We start from the raw sequence: 26,852 nt of genomic DNA, 5'->3' as shown, positions 1-26,852 counted from the left end.
TGTGTGTCTCATCAGTAACAGATAAATCATGTTGCAAGAATAAACCAGAATCTGTTCTTTAAATTGATTCACATATTCAGGCATCAGTTGGTGACCAGCTTATTGTTGATAATCTGGACAAACTGTAAAAAGACAAAGTGAGCTCCTCAAACAATCTTTACATTTGGTTTATGAACTATTAGCTAATATTGTTTTTTTCCTCCCATTTCTAGGAGGAAAAGGAGCTGTGGTTCAGCTGTGCGTTTGAAAACCCAGTCAGTTCAAGCAGCAGTGAAAAAGTCTTCAACCCCTTCAAGGAAAGTGAGTTATCACACCAACAAATATCTGCTGTAACACATTTAATGTATTAATGTATCTTACTGTTTTTCCTAAACATGAAAATGTACAATGTACATATTAACATGAACAGTGGAACCAGGTGTAGGAATTTGTGCACTCAAATATCTTGATGTTATGGGGGGGAATTATGAATTATTATTGTGCACAACTCCAACATGAAATTATTCGTCCAGTGACATAACTCATATTGAGAGTATGTGTAATAGTAGGGAAATAGTCCTCCTTGTTGGACACACAAGAGAGGTCTATTAGAATTATGATTGTTATTAATCGTAATTAAGATTTTGCAAGGGTATAGGTCTTTTAAGGTTAAGTGACTGAGATGCAAGCACAAGAAAACAAACAAGTTCACCTTAGTTACATACACATTTATTACTAATACTACAGCTACAAGTACTTAACACTACAACATTTTACAAACAAGACACAAGAGGGAAAGGGAAACAGGTACACAAGGCTATGGCTAGTGAATGATTTGAATGCATGATGCAGAGTTATGTATTGTGTAGTTGGTATGAGAAACCTGATAAACAGATGAGATGACTGTTACCTGAGAAGCAGCAAGTCAAATCAACGGTACCACAGCTTAGTTCAGAATTGCCAATTGAAATTACAAATCATGAAAGCACCGGAGTTTAAGCAAGTTGATGGAGGTTTTGTAGGCATACTTGCTTGCTCCCTGGGGTAGCTTCTTGTTGAGAATGGAGTCCGTTGTGTTGGGGTGAGGAGCTGGAGTCTGGATCTGGTAGTGATGAGTGAGTCGGCCGGTCCGGACTTGAAAAGTTCCGATTTGGAGAGAGCTCCTGGTTTATGCTCTCATGCTCTCCAAGGCTTGACCCTCAACTCATGACTCCAAATTCAGAAGATGCTCTGAGTCACATCTTCAGACTAGCAAACTGCAAGCTTTCCACCGGCATGGCAGAAAGCAAGAAGAACCAGCAACTAGCATCAAGCAGCCCAAAAGAGCTGCCTAAAAACAGCTTGAAAACAGCAAAACAGCAGACAGCCCAAAAACAGCAAAAAGGCCAAACAGCCTCAGATAAGACACTGTTTTAAAGTTTCAGACTGCCCGCCCAGAAGGTGCATCCCAGCCAATCCCAGGGATTGCAGAGTTCTGAGGGAGCAAAGTCAAAGTCAAAGTCTTATGCCTTATGCCAGTCTGCCCAGTGATCAGTTCGTGGGTTGGTCACTCAAGTCCTGAAAATCAAAATCCACAGTGGGGTTAAAGTTTGGTGCCAATTCGTCTCTGTGTATGACTGGCTCTTAGGTGTTTATCAAAATGGTGCTCTCAATTCACACTGGGGTGTGAATTGGTCTTCCTATCTTGCTGGCTCTTGTGTTTGAAGGATCAAAGATGGTTTGGGTCAGTGGTCTGGTTTGATGACCATGTAGGAGATGAGGGTTCCTTACTTTATGGACCAGCATTCCTTGAGTGTTGAAGAAAGAGCTGGTCTGTTGTTTGAGGCTTGTGCTGTCTGCCTTTGAAACATGCAGGAACTTCATCCTACACAGGAAATGTATGTTTGAAGCCTATCATGACTGTGAAAAGTTGGCTGTGGACAGTTTTATAAATCCAGTTTAAGGAATTGTGATGTGATGAGGGGTCATGAAGCATTTGTAAAGAGTTTTAAAGGGATATTTGTCCCCTAAAATCAGAAATCGACTGGAATCAATGGTGGAAATTAGCTGAGGCACTTGGGTAACACTTTAATTCCCCCTATTTAGCATTAATAAGATGTATTTAAACATTTATAAACATAAAAATTTAATAAATGTTTATAACACACTATAATGTAGTTGTAAGCATATGTTAAAAGGATGGGTTCATATTTCAAGTCTGTCTTAAAACAATAGTCAGGAGCCCAAATGAACATTGAAACCTATTTTTCTTGCTGTAATCATTCCTCCTGTTCATACTGACCATTAGAAGATCCCTTCATAATGCACTTACAATGTATGTGATGACAAAATCCACAGTCCTCCTTCTGTGCAAAAATGTATTTAAAAGTTTATCTGAAGCTAATATGAAGCTTCAGTGCCAATTGAGTCAAATCAAGTAGATATCTTACAGTCTTTTTAGTGCCAAAGTCCCTCTTTTTGTTACTATACCTCCACCACAGCTCAACAGGGAAACACTGTCCAAGGAAACACAAAGAGGGAATTTGATTTTAAAAAGACTGTAAATGTGTCAGATATCCACTTGATATGACTAACTCAGACTGCTGAATCCTCATATAAGCTTCACATCAACTTTTTAAATGCATTTTTGCACAAAAGGACTGTGTGGAGACACTGTGGATTTTGGTTCCCATCACTAAATATTGAAAGCACATTTGAAGGGGATCTTTTAATATCCAGTATGAACAGGAGGAATGATTACAGTGAGGAAAACCTCTTTCACTGTTCATATGGACACCTGACTGTTGTTTTAAGACACATTTTGAAAATTGTGAACCTGTCCTTTAAGTGTTTATTAATGTACAATATTTGTCAGCAATTATAACTTCTCCTATGAAGACATATTTTATATTATTATAACTGTTTTACTAAATTGTCTTTATCTGATTACAGTTATGGATCCCACATGAGGAGTTATAACCATTGACAAATACAACACAATACAATAACAAACACTTATATTTGGTAGAAAAACTACATTATAGTGTGTTGAATGTGCTACTGTAAATGATAAACAGGAGGCTTTAAGTAAAGTTTTACTGCTTGTTATTTTGAGTATTTCTATTTTATTCTGCTTTATGCTCCACTACATATTAGAGGAAAATATTGTACTTTGTACATTACTTTTTACTTTTACTAAAACTAGAGCAGGACACACTTGATTAAGGAAAAAATACATTTCAGTGATTAAACAGAGAAATTTGCACTTGTGTTTATTTTATTTTGCAGAAGAACCACTCTACGGGAAAATAGGTGATGAAGCTGTTTTCACACCAGACTCTGTAGTGAATCCTATCACCAGCATAATGTGGAAACATGGACCTGATCTTGCCATGGAGTGGTATGGAGGCGAGACTACCACCTACCGACACTTCAAAGGTACCACTTTAATCTAAATCAAGCTGTTTGGTAGCCAGAGATCAATGATTTTATACATTAGTTTGAAGTTTTTGATACATTCAGGTTGATATTTTGGTTTAAATTAGGGGTCTAAATATTTTGAGTTGTAAATTAATTATATTTTAAGAAATTCTTTTATAGTATTTAATAGTTTTGTCCCAGATTTCAGTTAAATTAATGGATTGTATTATAATAGAGGGCTTTTGAATGTGTTTTCTGCATGATTTAAGTTTTTTAAGGAGTATAACCCATTAAATTTGACTAATACAATGAATAATAACCTTGATTTTTCACTTTTATTTAAATATTAAGGCCCTTTAAATAAGGTATCATTTAATGTGTCTTGGTCAAAAAAGTCCTTAAATTGTGCAAATTATCCCCAAATATCTGAATATGTTTCAATCCAAAGATTTATTCGTTCATTATCCCCATAAAATCCAATTAAATATCTTAATTACATAATTATCAATGGGTAAATGAAGGGAATTAGGGTTATAAAAAAAGGATTTATTTGCTTTGTCTGTGGGAAATGAAAACTAGACTTTTTTGTATGAAAATTAGCTATTCTACAAATATTTTTAGTTTTTTAAAGTGCATATTTCTCCAGCTGCCCACTCTTAAGTGACCAACACTGGAAATAAGTGGCTCCAACTGACACGTACTGTAAGATGACTAAAAATCCCTGTTTAGAAGCTAAACCTGTGCATTTTTTGCAGATCGTGGTAGGCTGAACACTTCAACTGGAGCGCTGACGATCACAGGACTGACTCCAGATGACAGCGGCAGCTACACAGTAGAGATCAACGACAAAGTCACCAGCAAGACTCAACTCCTGGTTATCTGTAAGTGGAGGAATTGTGTATGAAGTTTGTCGTAGTTTATCAAAATGGCCCTAAATTCAAAGGAAATGTCTTTTTGTTTTGTTTTTTATATCAGCTCCTGTCTCTAAACCCACCATCTCCTTATCGTGTGAGCCTGAGATGACCTACTGTGTCCTCACCTGCAATGGCAACACCACAGGTGCTGAACCAGTCACCTGCAGGTGGACATCAGGTGACAAAACGTTGTTTTCAACCAAGGAGCAGAAAATAACAATGGTAAACACAGGATAATGATGTTTGTGTGTCTCATCAGTAACAGATAAATCATGTTGAAAGAATAAACCAGAATCTAGTTTTTAACTTGATTCACATATTCAGGCATCAGTTGGTGACCAGCTGAGGCAGAATCCAGGCTGTGCAGTTTAGGATATTTAGACAATTTAGAGTATTTCTGAAATTAGCTTTAACTATATCTGGTATATTAAATATGTTGTGCATTGTCCCTGGCAAATAAACAATATATAATTAAATAAACTGAACAGCAACATGAACAAACCTGCAGAAAATAAAGATTTCAGATCATGGAAAGGGCCAGACTTGTCTCTGTAAAGTCATAAAAAGTGACAACAAGAGCTGCATTTGGATACAAGGTTGAACATTTTTATTTTTATCCAATTAACAGGCAACTGTTTAGATAATCTAATATTTTATATGAGCTCCATAGTTTCACAAAACATTCAAAGATATTTTGTCACAAGTTTAAACCTTCAGCGTTCAGACATTTTTAAAACTCTGAATATCTCCACATGTCATGGTAATAGTAATAAAGCATCACATTAATACATTTGTAAATTCATTTATTAATTCCTGTATTTATTGTACAATTAGATATTAATAAACTGAATTATTTATTACTATTTATGTGACACTTTTGGTCCTCTATACACCAGGTGTGGCAATTACAGCATTTTTGTATCTTTTGTCTTCCATGTGATAAAAATGTGATATTAGAAAACTTGACAGGTTTCTCTGTTAATTACTTAATAGCTATTTGTGATACAGAGAAAAAAAATCAAAAAGATGTTAGAGATTGCCCAAATAAGGTTTTGGTATTCTACCAAAGCATACTAGTATACTATGATTTATACTGGATAATTCAATCTTGCAGACGTGCTAAATAGTGTATTACAGCATATATAATGAACAGCTGATGACTAAGTAGCAACATCACTGTGTTGTCCCTGATGTTATTGTTGGTAATCTGGACATACTGTAAAAAGACAAAGTGAGCTCCTCAAAAGATCTGTATGTTTAGTTTATGAGCTTTCAGCTAATAATGTTTTTCTCCTAATTTCTAGAAAGACAAGGAGCCGTGGTTCAGCTGTGCGTTTGAAAACCCAGTCAGCATCATCAGCAGTGAAAAAGTCTTCAGCCCCTTTATAAGTGAGTTATCACACCAACAAATATATGTTGTAACAAATTTAATGTATTAATGCATCTTACTGGAGTTACAAAACATGTTCTAACAGGCATTAAATGACTGAAATGATACAATACAGTGTCCTTGTAAACAATTTGTTGTTTTAATTATTTATTCTTTCATTTTTTTGTAGGTGATCAAACAAGGATGTACATTTCAATACCAGTATTTGGAGTGTTTCTGGTTGCGTGCATCATCTTAATATACAAATGCAGAAAAGGTAAGAACTCACAAAATATTGTATTTATTTATTTTGGTCTGATATAAATCAAATCTTTGACTTGAATTTACATTCTTTATATTTCTTTAGGTGTGGTATATTAATATTTATGTAAATTTGACTGATAATGTTAATCTAGTTGTGCATCATACATATTCAAGTTCTTTCAAGAGTGTGATTCTACCAATAATATTAGTCCTGATGATTTATTTTCATGCTAAGAGACAGGAAGTTTCTATCCTCATGCAAACATCCACAACCACAACCAATACCAAGAGATTCTCTCCAGATGTTTGATGAATCTGCATAAAAGGATGTTTCAGGGTCGACTTGTTGTCTTAATGGTTAAAGTTCATAACAAATAACTGCAACATCTCTACCTTTCATGTCTCCATCTACTCTGATGAAGGCAAAAATGCTAATTAAGTAAGCTTACTTTGAATAAAATAAGACATTTTATGGCTTTTGTACAGAAAGCTGTAAATAAGGAACAAAAACAAGGTAGCAGAAGTAAAATAATAGGTTTCAGTCTGCATTTAATGGGTTAAGATGCTGACTATGAACCGCAGTATCTCTCATATCAGGCAATTTTCCTGTGTCAATATATTTAATGGAAATATGCTACTAATTAGTTTATTTTTTTAATGTAAAATCACAAAGTGTTAAAAAAGAAAAGACAACTACAGAAATAGAAAATAGTAACAACATAAAAAAATATTAATTAAATAAAATGTGAATGGTTTAATCTTTGGAATAATGAGATAACCTGCATCCTGTGATGTGAGTGTACGTGGGGGAATGTGAGGTCTGAGAAGTTTTGACAGGTCAGGAGGTAATAGTTAGCAGTTTGTAGTTTGACTTGAATGAAACCGTAAACCAGTGAATCAGAAGAATTGTAGCAGCTGTATTTTGGACTTGTTGGATCTTTTTAATAGTACAGAATACAAGACCTGAATGACCATGAATGAGAATTTCTGCATCTGACTGTGTTAGAAATGGGTGAACTTGGACGATGTGTCAGAGGTGGAGGAAAACTACTTTAGTGATGTTGCTGATGTGTCCCTCGAATCTAAGATAAATGAAATTACAGGACTTCTTTATCTCTTCTGCTTGGTGGCAACATCAGAAGACAACTTCCTAATCAGATCCTAAACACACTGAAAGGCACCAGAGACAGTCTGCCTTTCTGTATCTGTATGGCTGAAGTCTTTGAAGCCATAAAAAAGCCTTGAAGGTTTGATATTTAAAAGGTCAAGACCAGGCGAGTCTTCAGCTGTACTGCGGAGACTGTGTGTTGTCACTAAACTAAAACGTATGACTCATTACATTTTCTTTGGCTGATTCTTCCTCACCTCTGAGAACATTGTCAGAGTATTAGGGAAACCCATCTCTCATGACTCTACACATTTTGTCCACTCTGTTAATACTATTAATATTGTTATATTTGTTAATGAGAAGCTGTGTTTGTAAAGGCCACCTTCAACATCTTTAATTAATTCAGGTATTTAATCTCTACAACTTTCTCAACTAAACAAAACCACCAGATAAAAGAGCAGTTATGAATGTTACAAATGTATTATTAATACCCATGTTGTACAAGTTTGACATTCACAAAAGAAAATGTAACTTATAAAACCTAATTATGAAACAAAACATGATTAATGAAGAATTCCAGTGAGTTAATACACACTTATTCATCTTCAATACAGGGGCTGCTGAAAGGAGAAGGCAAGGTAAGATAGGACATTTTCACATTGGTCACATATTTGTCTTTAATAATTTTAGAGTTTTTAACATGACAATATTTTAAATAATGTTCTGTTTTCATGCGTCCAGCACTTTAAAAGTAATTAATATCTAAACTTTTACAAGCAAAAACCAGTATTTCAAATGCATTCAATGTACTTTTTTTAATTGCCGAATTTAAAGAATCAATTAAATAAAAAAGTCTCAAATTGGACACATTGTAAGTTATTGTTGATTCAGAAATGTGATGTTTTCCTAACAGACAAATGAAGTTTTAAGTTTTTCATTTAATAGTGATCTCAACAATTTCTGAGGTCCATAAAACATCCACCCCGGACCTGGAAACTCTCAATCTATTTAATGGAAATATGCCAATAGTTAGTTTATTTTTTAGTGTCAAATCACAAAAAAAGAAAGAAGACAATTACCGAAAGAGAAAATAATAACAACATACATTATATTAGACATATACCATATTTTCTCTAATAGTGGCTGGGGCCTTTATTTACCTCAACTGCAGAGGGTACCAGGCCTTTATTGGAAGCAGGCCTATATTAGAGAGAGGCCTTTATTCCTAATTCCCTCTTTATATAGTATATTTGCTCATATTTTAGTACAAAGCCTCCCTAATAAAATTAAATAAAAGCCTTCATTTCCCGACTTTTATTGTGAAACATTACACAAACATTTCAGTATAACTTGTGTGAAGTAAGACCGGTCAAGTACGGGAGGGGAAATATGGCCAGAGTCAGTTAAAACCTAAACAAATCTGAGGTATTGTTACACTGGATATAAACATTAATAGCCAGTTAACAGCACAGTCAAATATCAAATGTCAATCAGCTGTCTCTCTAGCTCCAAGCTAACATTCTTCCTCCCACCTCCAGCTAGCCGTGCTCTCCTCTTGTCAGCTAACAGCAGCTCACGTTTCTGTTTTTTCCAGTATCTGATTCTTTTCGGGTCAGTGTCAAAATGTCTTGCAGCTTTTGCTCCTTAATTTTCCTCCACATATTGCAAAACTCTCTCTTTGAATTTGACGTCAAACTTCCGTCTGGTGGGTGCCATGTTCGCTCTCTACAGTGTTGTGGCATTGGTGTTGTGGAAAATCTAGTCACTGACACTTGCACAGGTCCTATATAGTACTTCAAATATAGCTACCGCCATCTTGTAGCACTTGTACATTACTACAAACCACAGTCACATTATAACAGGCACCAAGAGGAGGGGGACGGACATTTCTTTTCATTTGATAATATTAAAAGTAAAGTTAGGCTTTGCTGCCGGTTTCCCAACTCATTTTAATAAAAGACGAGAGAAAAAGAGGAAGAGAGAGCTAGAGAGTGAATGAAGAGATGGAGCTGGTAAGAAAGCAGTGAATCAGATTAATAAAAAAATTGTTTCACAGCAGTTACTTTCTAGAGCACAAATAAACACACCACACCCCGCACACCACCGTACAACCCTGGAGCGTTTTTTCCCTCCCCGGCCAGTATTTGGAGCTGGCCTTTATTTGTTCATGTTGACCGCGTTGTCCCGGCTTTTAATGGAATACTGGCCACTATTAAAGAAAATATGGTATGATACGATTTGGTTATAGGAGTGGCAAAAATTGGATTTAAGAGGTGGTAATGAAGAATTCCAGTGAGTTAACACACACTTATTCATCTTCAATACAGGAGAAGCTGCTGAAAGGAGATGGCAAGGTAAGATAGAACATTTTCACATTGGTCACCTATTTGTCTTTAACAATTTTAGAGTATTTAACATGACAATATTATTAATAATGTTCTGTTTTCATGCATCCAGCACTTTAAAAGTAATTAATATCTAAACTTTTACAAGCAAAAACCAGTGTTTCAAATGCATTCAATGTACATTTTTTAAATTGCTGAATTTTAATATTCAATTGAAAAAAGTCTCATATTGGACACATTGTTAGTTGTTGTTGATTTAGTAATGTGATGTTTTCCTAACAGACAAATGAAGTTTTACAGTCATCAATCATACTGCTGTTAGTTTTAACAAATAAAATTAAAACATGTATTCTGACAAATAGATTTATTTGCAACTAAATACTGACAAAGACATGTCTGACCAACATTTTTTGAATAGCAGCAGTTAATAAACTTCTAATATGGATTCACTGTGTGATAGATGCATCATGGTTGTGACAATTCTTTATTCATTTCACAGAGTTCTTCAAAAGGTGGGATGAGGGTAAGAACATTTTTTTTTTCTTGAACTGTTGTAACTGCAGTAAACTAGAAGTTTCACTGTCTGACAGATGTATTGTGGTTGTGACAATTCTTTTATCATTTAATACTGATCTCAACAATTTCTGAGGTCCATAAAACATCCACCCAGGACCTGGAAACTCTCAATCTATCTAATGCAAATATGACAATAATTAGTTTATTTTTTAGTGTCAAATCACAAAAAAAGAAATAAGACAATTACAGAAAGAGAAAATAATAACAACATACATTATATTAAATATACATGATACTATTCAGTTATAGGAGTTGTAGAAATTGGATTTAAGAGGTGAAGCGTCGACCATGAACCACAACATCCCTGATTCATGTTTGATTAGGAACTTTATTGATTGTTGTTCTCCATCTCTCTCTCCCCCCGTCCCTCATTTTCTGTCATCTCTCCACTGATACTAATCAATAATCAATAAAAGTATTGAACGCCCGAAAAATATTACTTATATAAAATGTGAATGGTTTAATCTTTGGAATAATGAGATAACCTGCATCCTGTGTAGGAAGCAGTTTTTAGACTGACCCAAATGAAACCGTAAACCAGTGAAATGAGTCGGTGTTACGTGTTCCAATCTGTTGGTTATCAGAAGAAGTGTAGCAGCTGCATTTTGGACTTGTTGGATCTTTTTAATAGTACAGAATACAAGACCTGAATGACCATGAATGACAATTTCTGCATCTGACTGTGTTAGAAATGGGTGAACTTGGACGATGTGACAGAGGTGGAAGAAAACTACTTTAGTGATGTTGCTGATGTGTCCCTCAAATCTAAGATAAATGAAATTACAGGACTTATTTATCTCTTCTTGCACTGTAACAGATTATTATTTTCTATTTATAAAGCAGAGCAGGGGATTGACAGACTTTTTTTTTTTACACATACACAGCAGTTCCACAGTCAAATTATAAGTCAGTAACAAATATAGCAAGATAGATCATGTAACTAATAATACCAATAAATAAATAAAATTTGACAAAACATAAAAAAAATTTCCAGAAAAGTAGCCATTTTTTGTGCTTTTTGTAAAATTGATAGAGCAAAATGAGTGATTAACATGCAGACACATGACACAGGACAAGACAAGAGGGACAGACAACAAAACAACAACAAAAAACTGGATTAAAACTTTTAGATTTTCTTATTGTAATACACACGCATGTGTGTGTTTTTTATGCTTTTTCAATTTTGTAGATCACTAAGGGATGCATAAAAGTTTTCCACATCAATTGAAAAAAAAGTCTCAAATTGGACACATTGTTAGTTGTTGATTTAGTAATGTGATGGTTTCATAACAGACAAATGAAGTTTTACAGTCATCAATCATATTGCTGTTAGTTTTAACAGATGAAATTAAAACATGTATTCTGACAAATAGATTTATTTGCAAGTAAATACTGACAAAGACATATCTGACCAACATTTGTTTGAATAGCAGCAGTTAAAAAACTTCTAATATGGATTCACTGTGTGATAGATGCATCATGGTTGTGACAATTCTTTATTTGTTTCACAGAGTATCTTGAATGGAGGAGAGAGGGTAAGAACAACTATTTTTTTTCTCGAACTGTTATAACTGCAGTAAACTAGAAGTTTCACTGTCTGACAGATGTATTGTGGTTGTGACAATTCTTTTATCATTTAATACTGATCTCAACAATTTCTGAGGTCATACATACAAGAGTGATACAACATCAACGTATGACTCATTACATTTTCTTTGGCTGATTCTTCCTCACCTCTGAGAATATTGTCAGAGTATTAGGAAAACCCGTCTCTCATGACTCTACACATATTGTCAACTGTTTTCATGCATCCAGCACTTAAACTTAATTAATATCTAATCTTTTACATGCAAAAACCAGTGTTTCAAATGCATTCAATGTACTTTTCTTTAAGTTGCTGAATTTTAAAAATCAATTAAATAAAAAAATCTCAAATTGGACACATTGTGAGTTGTTGATTTAGTAATGTGATGTTTTCCTAACAGACAAATGAAGTTTTACAGTCATCAATCATACTGCTGTTAGTTTTAACAAATAAAATTAAAACATGTATTCTGACAAATAGATTTATTTGCAACTAAATACTGACAAGACATGTCTGACCAACATTTTTTGAATAGCAGCAGTTAATAAACTTCTAATATGGATTCACTGTGTGATAGATGCATCATGGTTGTGACAATTCTTTATTCATTTCACAGAGCATCAAGAAAGGTCGGATAAGGGTAAGAACATTTTTTTTTTCTTGAACTGTTGTAACTGCAGTAAACTAGAAGTTTCACTGTCTGACAGATGTATTGTGGTTGTGACAATTCTTTTATCATTTAATACTGATCTCAACAATTTCTGAGGTCCATAAAACATCCACCCATGACCTGGAAACTCTCAATCTATCTAATGCAAATATGACAATATTTAGTTCATTTTTTAGTGTCAAATCACAAAAAAAGAAATAAGACAATTACAGAAAGAGAAAATAATAACAACACACATTATATTAAACATACATGATACTATTCAGTTATAGGAGTTGTAGAAATTGGATTTAAGAGGTGAAGCGTCGACCATGAACCACAACGTCCCTGATTCATGTTTGATTAGGGACCTTTGTTGCTTGTTGCCATCTCTCTCTCCCCCCGTCTGTCATTTTCTGTCATCTCTCCACTGATACTAATCAATAATCAATAAAAGTATTGAACGCCCCAAAAAATATTACTTAAATAAAATGTGAATGGTTTAATCTTTGGAATAATGACATAACCTGCATCCTGTGTAGGAAGCAGTTTTTAGACTGACCCAAATGAAACCGTAAACCAGTGAAATGAGTCGGTGTTACGTGTTCCAATCTGTTGGTTATCAGAAGAAGTGTAGCAGCTGCATTTTGGACTTGTTGGATCTTTTTAATAGTACAGAATACAAGACCTGAATGACCATGAATGACAATTTCTGCATTTGACTGTGTTAGAAATGAGTGAACTTGGACGATGTGACAGAGGTGGAAGAAAACTACTTTAGTGATGTTGCTGATGTGTCCCTCAAATCTAAGATAAATGAAATTACAGGACTTATTTATCTCTTCTTGCACTGTAACAGATTATTATTTTCTATTTATAAAGCAGAGCAGGGGAATGACAGACTTTTTTTTTTTTTACACATACATAGCAGTTCCACAGTCAAATTATAAGTCAGTAACAAATATAGCAAGATAGATCATGTAACTAATAATACCAATAAATAAATAAAATTTGACAAAACATAAAAAAAATTTCCAGAAAAGTAGCCATTTTTTGTGCTTTTTGTAAAATTGATAGAGCAAAATGAGTGATTAACATGAAGACACATGACACAGGACAAGACAAGAGGGACAGACAACAAAACAGCAACAAAAAACTGGATTAAAACTTTTAGATTTTCTTATTGTAATACACACGCATGTGTGTGTTTTTTATGCTTTTTCAATTTTGTAGATCACTAAGGGATGCATAAAAGTTTTCCACATCAATTGAAAAAAAAGTCTCAAATTGGACACATTGTTAGTTGTTGATTTAGTAATGTGATGGTTTCATAACAGACAAATGAAGTTTTACAGTCATCAATCATATTGCTGTTAGTTTTAACAGATGAAATTAAAACATGTATTCTGACAAATAGATTTATTTGCAAGTAAATACTGACAAAGACATATCTGACCAACATTTTCTGAATAGCAGCAGTTAAAAAACTTCTAATATGGATTCACTGTGTGATAGATGCATCATGGTTGTGACAATTCTTTATTTATTTCATAGACTATCTAAAAGAGGAGAGAAAGGGTAAGAACAACTATTTTTTTTCTTGAACTGTTATAACTGCAGTAAACTAGAAGTTTCACTGTCTGACAGATGTATTGTGGTTGTGACAATTCTTTTATCATTTAATACTGATCTCAACAATTTCTGAGGTCATACATACAAGAGTGATACAACATCAACGTATGACTCATTACATTTTCTTTGGCTGATTCTTCCTCACCTCTGAGAATATTGTCAGAGTATTAGGAAAACCCGTCTCTCATGACTCTACACATATTGTCGACTGTTTTCATGCATCCAGCACTTAAACTTAATTAATATCTAATCTTTTACATGCAAAAACCAGTGTTTCAAATGCATTCAATGTACTTTTCTTTAAGTTGCTGAATTTTAAAAATCAATTAAATAAAAAAATCTCAAATTGGACACATTGTTAGTTGTTGATTTAGTAATGTGATGTTTTCCTAACAGACAAATGAAGTTTTACAGTCATCAATCATACTGCTGTTAGTTTTAACAGATAAAATTAAAACATGTATTCTGGCAAATAGATTTATTTGCAACTAAATACTGACAAGACATGTCTGACCAACATTTGTTTGAATAGCAGCAGTTAATAAACTTCTAATATGGATTCACTGTGTGATAGATGCATCATGGTTGTGACAATTCTTTATTCATTTCACAGAGTTGAAAGAAAGGTTGGATGAGGGTAAGAACAACTATTTTTTTCTTGAACTGTTATAACTGCAGTAAACTAGAAGTTTGACTTTCTGACAGATGTATTGTAGTTGTGACAATTCTTTTATCATTTAGTACTGATCTCAACAATTTCTGAGGTCCATAAAGCATCCATCCAGGACCTGGAAACTCTCAATCTATTTAATGGAAATATGACAATAATTAGTTTATTTTTTAGTGTCAAATCACAAAAAAAGAAAGACGACAATTACAGAAAGAGAAAATAATAACAACATACATTATATTAAACATACATGATACTATTCAGTTATAGGAGTTGTAGAAATTGGATTTAAGAGGTGAAGCGTCGACCATGAACCACAACGTCCCTGATTCATGTTTGATTAGGAACCTTTATTGATTGTTGTTCTCAACTCTCTCTCCCCCCGTCCCTCATTTTCTGTCATCTCTCCACTGATACTAATCAATAATCAATAAAAGTATTGAACACCCCAAAAAATATTACTTAAATAAAATGTGAATGGTTTAATCTTTGGAATAATGACATAACCTGCATCCTGTGTAGGAAGCAGTTTTTAGACTGACCCAAATGAAACCGTAAACCAGTGAAATGAGTCGGTGTTACGTGTTCCAATCTGTTGGTTATCAGAAGAAGTGTAGCAGCTGCATTTTGGACTTGTTGGATCTTTTTAATAGTACAGAATACAAGACCTGAATGACCATGAATGACAATTTCTGCATTTGACTGTGTTAGAAATGAGTGAACTTGGACGATGTGTCAGAGGTGGAAGAAAACTACTTTAGTGATGTTGCTGATGTGTCCCTCAAATCTAAGATAAATGAAATTACAGGACTTCTTTATCTCTTCTTGCACTGTAACAGATTATTATTTTCTATTTATAAAGCAGAGCAGGGGAATGACAGACTTTTTTTTTTTTTACACATACATAGCAGTTCCACAGTCAAATTATAAGTCAGTAACAAATATAGCAAGATAGATCATGTAACTAATAATACCAATAAATAAATAAAATTTGACAAAACATAAAAAAAATTTCCAGAAAAGTAGCCATTTTTTGTGCTTTTTGTAAAATTGATAGAGCAAAATGAGTGATTAACATGAAGACACATGACACAGGACAAGACAAGAGGGACAGACAACAAAACAGCAACAAAAAACTGGATTAAAACTTTTAGATTTTCTTATTGTAATACACACGCATGTGTGTGTTTTTTATGCTTTTTCAATTTTGTAGATCACTAAGGGATGCATAAAAGTTTTCCACATCAATTGAAAAAAAAGTCTCAAATTGGACACATTGTTAGTTGTTGATTTAGTAATGTGATGGTTTCATAACAGACAAATGAAGTTTTACAGTCATCAATCATATTGCTGTTAGTTTTAACAGATGAAATTAAAACATGTATTCTGACAAATAGATTTATTTGCAAGTAAATACTGACAAAGACATATCTGACCAACATTTTCTGAATAGCAGCAGTTAAAAAACTTCTAATATGGATTCACTGTGTGATAGATGCATCATGGTTGTGACAATTCTTTATTTATTTCACAGAGTTGAAAGAAAGGTTGGATAAGGGTAAGAACAACTTTTTTTTCCCTTGAACTGTTATAACTGCAGTAAACTAGAAGTTTCACTGTCTGACAGATGTATTGTGGTTGTGACAATTCTTTTATCATTTAATGCTGATTCAATACTAATCAATAATCAATAAAAACATAGAATGCCCATAAAATAATGAGATAACCTGCATCCTGTGTAGGTAGCAGTTTGTAGTTTGACTTGAATGAAACCGTAAACCAGTGAATCAGAAGAATTGTAGCAGCTGCATTTTGGACTTGTTGGATCTTTTTAATAGTACAGAATACAAGACCTGAATGACCATGAATGAGAATTTCTGCATCTGACTGTGTTAGAAATGGGTGAACTGAAGAAAGCTACTTTAGTGATTTTGCTATAACATGTATTCTGAAAAATAGATTTATTATCTACTTAATACTGACAAAACATATCTGACAAACATTTGTTTGAATAGCAGCAGTTAAAAAACGTCTAATATGCATTCACTATGTGATAGATGCATCATGGTTGTGACAATTCTTTATTCATTTCACAGTGTTCTTACGAAGGTTGACTAAAGGTAAGAACAACTTTATTTTTTTCTTGAACCTGTTGCATCTGGTAGGAGTGCATTTGGTTATTTGTAATAATCTTCATTTCTTAATCCATAATTGTGAATTAAGAAATGAAGATTATTATTAATATTAATTAAATAATTTCTTGATCCCATAATCCATAATTATCATATATAATTATGGATTAATTCAATCATAATTATTATAGATCATTATGAATTAAGAAATCAAGATATTATTAGTGTTAATTCATAATACAGGGCACCAATTGTTAAAGAGCATCACAGGTGGACACAACTGTCAAATCTGTGAGGAGCATGGTTGGTTATTAGAAATAATTAATATCAGAGATAATTGACAATTATAAAAATTTATAAAATTATTAATGTGAATTAATAGTTACGGGGCACGACCTGGAAACCAGGACCAATAACCAAACAAGGTAGTCTCAAAAAGAGTTCACCTAACATTAGAATGTTAACATCTGAGTAGGGCTGTGCAATATGACGATAAATATCGTTTCATATTTTGCTCTATCGTTTATATTGCTATGACGCAAATTACACTTTTTACGTCACTTATGGTCGCACCACTCTCCTCTGCTCTCTATAGCCCCTTAGCCCGTATTCAGACCATCAGGTGATGCGGAGTACAGCCGCAGGATTGAGCGGAGGTGTGTGGGGTTGTGGGGATGTTTGTGCTTTAGAAGGTAACCGCTGTGAAACAATCAGAAAGTAACGTTTTATTGATCTGATTCACCGACTTTCTCATTACCAGCGTTCCCTCTCTTCATTCACTCTCTAGCTCACTCGACCACAGCTGCTCTCTCTCTCTCTCTCTCTCTCTCTCTCTCTGTCTTTTTATTTATTGGATTAAAATGTGCTATTTATAGGTATCGTTATCAGAATATAAAATTACCTATATTGGGATATGAGATTTTGGTCATATCGCCCAGCCCTACATCTGTGGGGCTGTGTCCCACGTTATCTGACCCTCGGATGTGTAAGATGATGTGAGTGTCTGAGTGGGTTAGTCACGAGAGGGAAGAAAGAGGAGGGAAAGCGACTGTGAGGGGGAAAGAAGCGGTTCCTTTGTCCACAGAAAGCACGTGTATGGACGACAGTCTGTAACACACATTATCTGTTTTCCGATTGACAAAGCAACTTACTTTCTCACTCACGGTGGCACAAACATAGCAGTACACCCAAACAGGATAAACACAAAACAGTCTAGTGTGGTGAACAGAACTAAACAGGCAGCAAACTTCAAATATTCCTCGGAGGAGGGACGCGGTGGCCCATCAATTCATACAACAGAAATAGCAATAAAGCTTAAGAAGCTAAAAAGAACAACAGCACTGAAGCTGAGAATAACACACAATCTAACACTGTCTCTACCCAGACTTAAACCTCTTACTTGGTCGCTTTAGAAAGCGAGCTGGGTGTGTGTTAAGTCTGTCTTTGGGTCTGGCTCGGTTCCTCAGCTTGGATGCTGACAGTCCCATCCTCACACTATCAGCAGGTTTCACGGCAAACTGATCCGCGGTGGCGTGGCGGAAAAAAAAAAGCGGAGTCGACTTGGCTGAAGAGTGGGGCAGAGAAGTTATCCATGTCTTCCTGAAGGAATCCTTTTCTTCCTTCTGCAGGCAGTGAGAGCGCTGGTTGCAGCAATACCCACTAAGGACCTGGAAACTCTCAATCTATTTAAGGGAAATATGCAAATAATCTGTTAGTTTTTCAAAGAGTAAAATTACAAAGCTTAAAAAGAAAGATAATTACAGGAAGAGAAAAGAACAACAACATACATTATATTAAAAATACATGATACTATTCAGTTATAGGAGTGGCAAAAATTGGATTTAAGAGGTGAAGTGTCGACCATGAACCACAACGTTGATTAGGGAACTTTATTGATTGTTGTTCTCCATCTCTCTCTAAATGTAAATGAAATTACAGGACTTCTTTATCTCTTCTGCTCAGTGGCAACATCAGATGACAACTTCCTAATCAGAGCTGAAAATGTAAAGTCACTAAACTAAAACGTATGACTCATTACATTTTCTTTGGCTGATTCTTCCTCACCTCTGAGAACATTGTCAGAGTATTAGGAAAACCCATCTCTCATGACTCTACACATATTGTCCACTCTGTTAATACTATTAATATTGTTCTATTTGTTAATGAGAAGCTGTGTTTGTAAAGGCCACCTTCAACATCTGTAATTAATTCAGGTATTTAATCTCTACAACTTTCTCAACTAAACAAAACCACCAGATAAAAGAGCAGTTATGAATGTTACAAATGTATTATTAATATCCATGTTGTACAAGTTTGACATTCACAAAAGAAAATGTAACTTATAAAACCTAATTATGAAACAAAACATGATTAATGAAGAATTGCAGTGAGTTAACACACACTTATTCATCTTCAATACAGGAGAAGCTCCTAAGTGGATACTGCAAGGTAAGATAGAACATTTTCACATTGGTCACCTATTTGTCTTTAATCATTTTGGAGTATTTAACATGACAATATTTTAAATAATGTACTGTTGTCATGCATCAAGCACTTAAAAGTAATTCATATTTAAAATTGTACAAGCAAAAAACAGTGTTTCAAATGCATTCAATGTACATTTTTTCAATTGCTGAATTTTAAAAATCAATTAAATAAAAAAGTCTCAAATTGGACACATTGTTAGTTGTTGTTGATTTAGTAATGTGATGTTTTCCTAACAGACAAATGAAGTTTTACAGTCATCAATCATAGTTAGTTAGTTTTAACAGATAAGATTAAAACATGTATTTTGACAAATAGATTTATTTGCAACTAAATACTGACACAGACATATCTGACCAACATTTGTTTGAATAGCAGCAGTTAAAAAACTTCTAATATGGATTCACTGTGTGATAGATGCATCATGGTTGTGACAATTCTTTATTCATTTCAGAGTTCCTAAAAAGGAGGGATAAGGGTAAAAACATCTTTTTTTTTCTTGAACCGTTATAACTGCAGTAAACTAGAAGTTTCACTGTCTGACAGATGTATTGTGGTTGTGACAGTTCTTTTATCATTCAATAGTGATCTCAACAATCTCTGAGGTCAATAAAACATCCACCCATGACCTGGAAACTGCTGAGTCCCCAGATACCAACAATGAAACTGGTGAGTGAAACATGATTATACTGACCCAGTAAGACCCAGATTATGAAACAACTGGAACTTTTCTTCAACCATTTTGTGTGGGGGGGATTTTTTTTCAGTTTTTCTTTTTGGTTTGTAAAAACTTTATAAAATTTGTTACCACTTTAACTGTTTTATCAGCAGCGTGTGACAGATGCATTGTTACTGTGACAGTTCTTTTAACTTTTTAACATTTTAACAGAGAGGCCAGCAAGTCTTGTAGCTGTGCAAGAAACATCCCCCCAGGACACAACATCTACTGTGCCTCCAGAAACCAGTAAAGAAACTGGTAAGTGAAATGTTTTAATATCCAGTAAGTTTGATGGCCAAAGTCATAACAGTTGGATTTCACCCGTTGAAAGCACCAATTATATTCCCCACAGTAACTGCATTTACATTCTTTCTCTACTTAAGCACCATTTTGAGATACTTAAACTTCACTCGAGTGTTTCCATTTTATGCTACTTTATATTTCATCTCCATTTCAGAGGGAAGTATATACTTTTTACTCCACTACATTTATCTGACAGCTACAGTTACTGGGTACCTTGTAGATTCCACTTTTACATACAAATCATGTGATCAGTCAGATCAGGCTATTTTCCTGCCTCAATCTATTTAATGGAAATATGTCAGTAATCTGTTATTATTTTAAGAGTAAAATCACAAAGTGTATAAAGAAAGACAATTACAGAAAGAGAAATAATAACAACATACATTATATTAAACATACATGATACTATTCAGTTATAGGAGTGGCAAAAATTGGATATAAGAGGTGAAGCATCGACCATGAACCACACCGTCCCTGGTTCATGTTTGATTAGGGACCTTTATTGATTGTTGTTCTCCATCTCTCTCTCCCCCCGTCCCTCAGTTTCTGTCATCTCTTCACTGATACTAATCAATAATCAATGAAAGCATAGAACGCCCAAGAATGTATTTCTTAAATCAAATGTGAATGGTGTAATCTTTGGAATAATGAGATAACCTGCATCCTGTGATGTGAGTGTACGTGGGGGAATGTGAGGTCTGAGAAGTTTTGACAGGTCAGGAGGTAATAGGTAGCAGTTTGTAGTCTGACTTGAATGAAACCGTAAACCAGTGAATCAGAAGAATTGTTGCGGCTGCATTTTGGACTTGTTGGATCTTTTTAATAGTACAGAATACAAGACCTGAATGACCATGAATGAGAATCTTGGTCAAATCTAAGATAAATTAAATTACAGGACTTCTTTATCTTCTTGCACTGTGACAGATTATTATTTTCTATAAAGCAGAGCAGGGGAATGACAGACACATTTTTTACACATACATAGCAGTTCCACAGTCAAGTCAGTAGCAATATAACAAGATAGATCATGTAACTAATTATACCAATAAATAAATAAAATTTGACAAAACATAAAACAAAAATTCTAGAAAAGTAGCAGTTTTTTGTGCTTTTTAAAAAATTTATAGTGCAAAATGAACATGAAGACAAGAGGGACAGACAACAAAACAACAACAAAAAACTTGATTAAAACTTAGATTTTCTTATTGTAATACACACGCATATGTGTGTGTGTTTTTTATACTTTTTCAATTTCATAGATCACTAAGGGATGCATAAAAGTTTCCCACATCAATTGAAAAAAAGTCTCAGATTGGACACATTGTTAGTTGTTGTTGATTTAGTAATGTGATGTTTTCCTAACAAACAAATGAAGTTTTACAGTCATCAATCATACTGCTGTTAGTTTTAACAAATAAAATTAAAACATGTATTCTGACAAATAGATTTATTTGCAACTAAATACTGACAAGACATGTCTGACCAACATTTTTTAATAGCAGCAGTTAAAAAACTTCTAATATGGATTCACTGTGTGATAGATGCATCATGGTTGTGACAATTCTTTATTTATTTCACAGAGATGTCAGTGTTGCTTCCACCTGTTGAAAACCCATCCACCCAGGACCTGATATCTGTTGTGACCCAAGATCCAAGTAATGAAACTGGTGAGAGAAATATTATTGTATCCAGTCAGAATGATGCCAGAAGTTACAGCAGCAACAGCAGTAAACTAAAACTCTGTGTGACCTGCATGTATTAGATATATTGTAATTTTGATAGTTTTTTTATCATTTTACAGAGGAGTCACCAATGATTCCTGATGACCTGGATACACGCTGCTGATGGATGAACAGACAGCAGATCCAGAAGATGAGGCCCAAAGCTGAAGTACTTCGGGTTTGTTTTTACTAAAAAAAAACCCTGCAGGATTATACCAAACAACAGATTTGTTGTCTGTCAGGACAGAAGTTCAGAGTTTCATCACTGAATGTAACTGCTTTGGGCTGATCCTTCCCAACAGATGTGACTACGAACAGTGTTAAATGTTGACAGCTGTGAGCAGGACTGTGTGAAATACCTGCAGCCAGGTGGAGGTTTGTGGTTGTGCATAATTTTGTGATGGTTACTGTATTTTAGTTACTGTTTTTTTTCATCCAAATCTCATTATTTTGCATTTGGATCTGTTTCGTTGTCTCTTTCATGAGCTGTAATTTAGTCAATATGCACTTTTGCTTTTTATTACTTCATTTTTTTGTTGTATTGTATTTATTGGGACCATGTACAGTGTTAAACATAAATGTTAACATTTGATGTACTGCATCAGAGCTAATTTTCCATCTGTAGTTCCTTACAAGTAAAACATATAACAGCACAATAACGAACAATACAAAGCAAATAACACACAGGAGACGTTATACAAAATACAAAGCTACACACAATAACACATGTAACTTATATTTAAGTCTATAAAAAAAAAGAAGAAACTTAAGTTATTTTATGAAGCCTTTGAACTCATAATATCTATGCCAACATGAGCAATTGGTGACTCAGTGTCACTGTAAAGATGTAATTTTTTTTATTGTAAAAACTCTTGCTTATAAAACAGCAACTTAAACGGTTCCCACCTACCTGAACTCTCTCATTCAGGTCTACACTCCCTCCTGCTCACTATGCTCTGCCAATGAAAGGCGCCTGGTACCACAACAGGGCTCTAAGTTGCTACTAGACTCTTGTCTTCTGTAGTTCCTCGGTGGTGGAACGAGTTACCAAACTCTGTTCAATCTGCAGAGTCCCTCTCAACCTTTAAGAAAAGACTGAAGACCCAGCTCTTTCACAAACATCTCTGCACTTGATGGACTGAAGGAAGAGAGAAAACAAAACAATTAAACAAAAACAAAACAAATCTGCTTCTATGCACTCTATGTATTGCCTCTGTGCACTGCCTGTTGGCATCTACATCCTATTGGACTCAAACTTAGTTTCATGGCACTTAACTGGTGTTGTTCTCTCCTGACTAGATCCTTGTTTGTGTTGTATCAGCTCTCAGATGTACGTCACTTTGGATTAAAGCGTCTGCTAAATGAAATTTGTAAATTGTAAAAAATGGACTCAGCAGGATGTGTTGAGTCCCTGGAAGAGAACAATTTTATTCCTATAATGTAAAATGTCTCAGGTTTTTAGATGTTGTTACAAGCTGCTGCTGCTGCTGCTGCTGCTGCTGCTGCTGCTGATGATGATGATGATGATGATGATGTCAGCACTTGTGTTTTGTTTATCCTTATAAAGTGTCTGTCTTTGCTTTCTATGGGCCTTACTGTTCTTAATCTGCCCACCAGAGGTCCCCACACAGTCACACACTTTGTGGATCTTGGTGCATTGTTTCTATGAACTGCTGCACTTTTTCCTTTGAAATCTGCTCTATGTGCACTTTTTAGTTTTAATTGCCTGCAGTTGATTCCACTTCCCTGTTTTAGTCGTGATGATCACTGTGAATCATCATCATTATTATCTCCCTTATGTGGAGAGTTTAGTATGTGGATGGTTTTACAAAGCTAAATCCAAAACTACAAAGAATCCATAGTTACTATCATTTTGAATTTGGCTTCATGGCCAAAAAAGGCACGTTTTCTACACATTTCATTACATGTGTAAAGGTTGCTCCTCTCCCTTTTAACCAGGCTCTGGTTGCCAACATCAGCAGTGATGGAGGTTTTGTTTGTAGATTTCAGTTAATCTGTTCATTTATCTGTCAGTTTACACAGTTTCAATTGAGTATTTTGTGCTTCATCACAATGTTATATTTTGAAGGGCTTCAATCATACTGTAATATTTGTGTTTTCTGTGTGTGTTTTCATCACAAATTTATTTTACTTGCAATAAACCATGTTTTGTTTGCAGTGTTGTTAGATCTTCTCTAAAATCTATTTTTTTATTGCAAAGTAACTTCATACTTGTGTTGCTTTTATATTCTGTGATACCTTTTATGATCTATCTAAAAAAACTTTGAATTGCCTTGTTGTTGAAATATGCTGTACAGATAAACTTGCCTTGCTCTCACAGAATGACATCTTTATTTATGTTTTTTGATTACAAACAGGAGTGAGTGTACTTTAAGAATATGAGGATCAAGTCGAAATACTCAGTAAAAATACAGTAAAATGTTCTGTAGGCCTAAATTTTAATTTCATGTGGAGAAATAAAACCCACTACATTTTAAATCCCTAACTAGTTAAAAGTTGTGAAAAAGATGGTTTAAAAGCTTTAGATTTTGAGTTGCTTGTCAGAATAAACTGGATTAGGAAATATCTCTCTATGTGGTTTCGCATAACAGCAACTCCACACATTCTGTATGAGTAAATAAATCATGATACACTACAAATGCTTGATTTATAAGAAAGCAAAACCTTTTACCAACTATTCACTCACAAATAGTATATGTAATGTATAAATGTGTACAAAGTCTCGACAGCAAGGTTACAGAAATGAATGGGAGCGGAAACAGTCCAAGATTGTGGGTCATGCACAGAACCGTTGGCACGTTAACAACACTGTACTATTTAGCTGACATGTTGCCAGGCAACCAGCGGAAGTTCTTTTTTTTTTCTTCTGACGTCGTGTAGGTCAGGCACTTCCTCTGTCTTCAGTTGTCCTAGCTTCAGCTTTTCACTCTCGTCTTCGGCTGTCAGCGGCAAACTATCCTACTTTATCACTCTCTGGACACATTTTTAAATCTCTGTATACTTGAAATATTTTTTAATATCAACAGAAACACCGTGAATTTACGTGTTTTACTTCTATTTAAGCCTAACTGATAAACAGGAAAATGTTCTCAGTCAGGTTTCACTTTCTGTTCTGCACCGCAGTGACCATCAGCGCCAGTAATTTAAACTGTTATGACTGTTATAATTTATTAACTGACATGTTTAGGAAACTATAATGTCATGGTATGTTTCTGTGCATGTTTTGTGTTTTATTTTTCCGTTTCAGTTGTAATTTTGTGACCACACCCTCAGTGACAGTATGTATGAATATTTTGGTCATGGGTTTCATACAGGTTCTGTACTAAAAGCAAAATCTTATCAAATGGGGGTCCGTGGTCTAATTTGTGTCAGTTTAGGGGTCCCTGACGTGAAAAAGTCTGAGAACCACTGACATAGATAGTCTAGCTTCTACCAACACATGCCCACATTTACATGAACTGTGAAACCAGGAAATGTATATTTGAAGCCTTTTATAACTGAATAGTTGGCTTTAGGAATAGTGATGTGATGAGAGGTCATAAGACATTTGTAAAGAGGTTTTAAAGGGATATTTGTCCCTTAAAATTAGAAATAGACTCAGAATCAGTGGTGGAAATTAGCTGAGGTGCTTTGGTAATACTGATAAATAACAGGAGGGATGATTACGAAGAAAACCTGTTTCACTGTTCATATGGACACCTGACTGTTGTTTTAAGACAGACTTTAAAAATGATGAACCTGTTCTTTAAGTGTTTATTAATGTACAATATTTGTCAGCAATTATAACTTCTCCTATGAAGACATATTGTATATTATTATAACTGTTTTAATAAATTGTGTTTATCTGATTACAGTTATGGATGCCCACACGAGGAGTTACAATCATTGACAAATACATAAACAAATACTTTTATTTGCTAACAAACAACATTATAGTGTGTTAAATGTTAAATACTGCCATAAATGCTAAACAGGAGGCTTTAAGTAAAGTTTTACTGCTTGTTATTTTGAGTATTTGTATTTTATTCTACTTTATGCTCCACTACATTTTAGAGGAAAATATTGTACTTTGTACTTTACTTTTTTACTTAGTTTTTACTGAAACTAGAGCAGGACACACTTGATTAAAGAAAAAATACATTTCAGTAATTAAACAGAGAAATTTGCATTCACTTTTATTTATTTTATTTTGCAGAAAAACCACTCTACGGGAGAATAGGTGACAAAGCTGTTCTCACATCAGACTCTGTAGTGAATCCCATCACCAGTATAGAGTGGAAACATGGACCTGATCTTGCCATGGAGAGGTATGGAAACGAGACTACCTCCTACCGACACTTCAAAGGTACCACTTTAATCTTTAGTGGCAAATAGCCACAATACCGATGTACTATCTTGTAGGTGTATACTCTTTGGTAAACGCAATTTTTAGTGGACAAACACAACTCCGATGCATGCATCTTCTGTGCATATACTCTTTGGTAGAGGGGGGATGACGCCATTGACAAGCAACAAAATGAAAAGGACCTTGATTAAAATTGCTGATTTCTCTGGGTTTGAAAATTGTTAGAAACATTTGGGGTAATGTTAGTACACAACTCAACAGAATATATAACATATGTCTAGTTGTTTTTAGACATTTTAATGTGGAATAGTGACATATTATAAATTTAAATATATTTTAAGGAATTCCTTATAGTATTATTAGGTTGATCCCAGATTTTGGTTAAATTAATGGATTGTGTAATAATACAGGGGGTTTGATGTGTTTTCTGCATGAATTGAGTTTTTTAATGAGTATAACCCATTAAATTTGACAAATACAATACATAATACTGACCCTGAATATTCACCTTTATTAAAATATTAAGGTCCTTTAAGGGTATACTGTTAAAGAAGGTATGACTTTAATGTGTTTTGGTCAACAAGCCCTTAAATTGTGCAAATTATCCCCAAATATCTGAATATGTTGCAATCCAAAGA

At 34.3% G+C, this 26,852-nt stretch overlaps 1 protein-coding gene across 2 annotated transcripts in view; it reads left to right on the top strand.

The window, feature by feature from the left end:
• The window catches only part of LOC122976553 (titin-like), a 326,074-nt gene that overhangs the window by 294,932 nt on the left and 4,290 nt on the right, over positions 1–26,852 (top strand). The window contains exons 98-117 of one of the 2 annotated variants that reach the window (XM_044345108.1): positions 213–300; positions 3,247–3,396; positions 4,134–4,259; positions 4,354–4,514; positions 5,597–5,681; positions 5,852–5,938; positions 7,648–7,671; positions 9,361–9,387; positions 9,878–9,901; positions 11,466–11,489; positions 12,156–12,179; positions 13,743–13,766; positions 14,434–14,457; positions 16,025–16,048; positions 16,587–16,610; positions 19,044–19,070; positions 19,561–19,584; positions 19,692–19,775; positions 19,996–20,082; positions 21,708–21,794. The exons of the other annotated variant lie outside the window; for it this stretch is intronic. Of the exons in view, the coding sequence (XP_044201043.1) occupies positions 213–300; positions 3,247–3,396; positions 4,134–4,259; positions 4,354–4,514; positions 5,597–5,681; positions 5,852–5,938; positions 7,648–7,671; positions 9,361–9,387; positions 9,878–9,901; positions 11,466–11,489; positions 12,156–12,179; positions 13,743–13,766; positions 14,434–14,457; positions 16,025–16,048; positions 16,587–16,610; positions 19,044–19,070; positions 19,561–19,584; positions 19,692–19,775; positions 19,996–20,082; positions 21,708–21,794 (1,225 nt within the window). The remainder of the gene's footprint in view (positions 1–212; positions 301–3,246; positions 3,397–4,133; positions 4,260–4,353; positions 4,515–5,596; positions 5,682–5,851; positions 5,939–7,647; positions 7,672–9,360; positions 9,388–9,877; positions 9,902–11,465; positions 11,490–12,155; positions 12,180–13,742; positions 13,767–14,433; positions 14,458–16,024; positions 16,049–16,586; positions 16,611–19,043; positions 19,071–19,560; positions 19,585–19,691; positions 19,776–19,995; positions 20,083–21,707; positions 21,795–26,852) is intronic. 2 annotated transcript variants of the gene reach the window in all.

Source organism: Thunnus albacares, chromosome 24 (genome assembly GCF_914725855.1).
Source record: "Thunnus albacares chromosome 24, fThuAlb1.1, whole genome shotgun sequence".
NCBI classification, from domain to species: Eukaryota; Metazoa; Chordata; class Actinopteri; order Scombriformes; family Scombridae; genus Thunnus; species Thunnus albacares.
The sequence above is the reverse complement of the archived record's forward strand: the minus strand, read 5'-3'. Positions and strand labels throughout refer to the sequence as shown.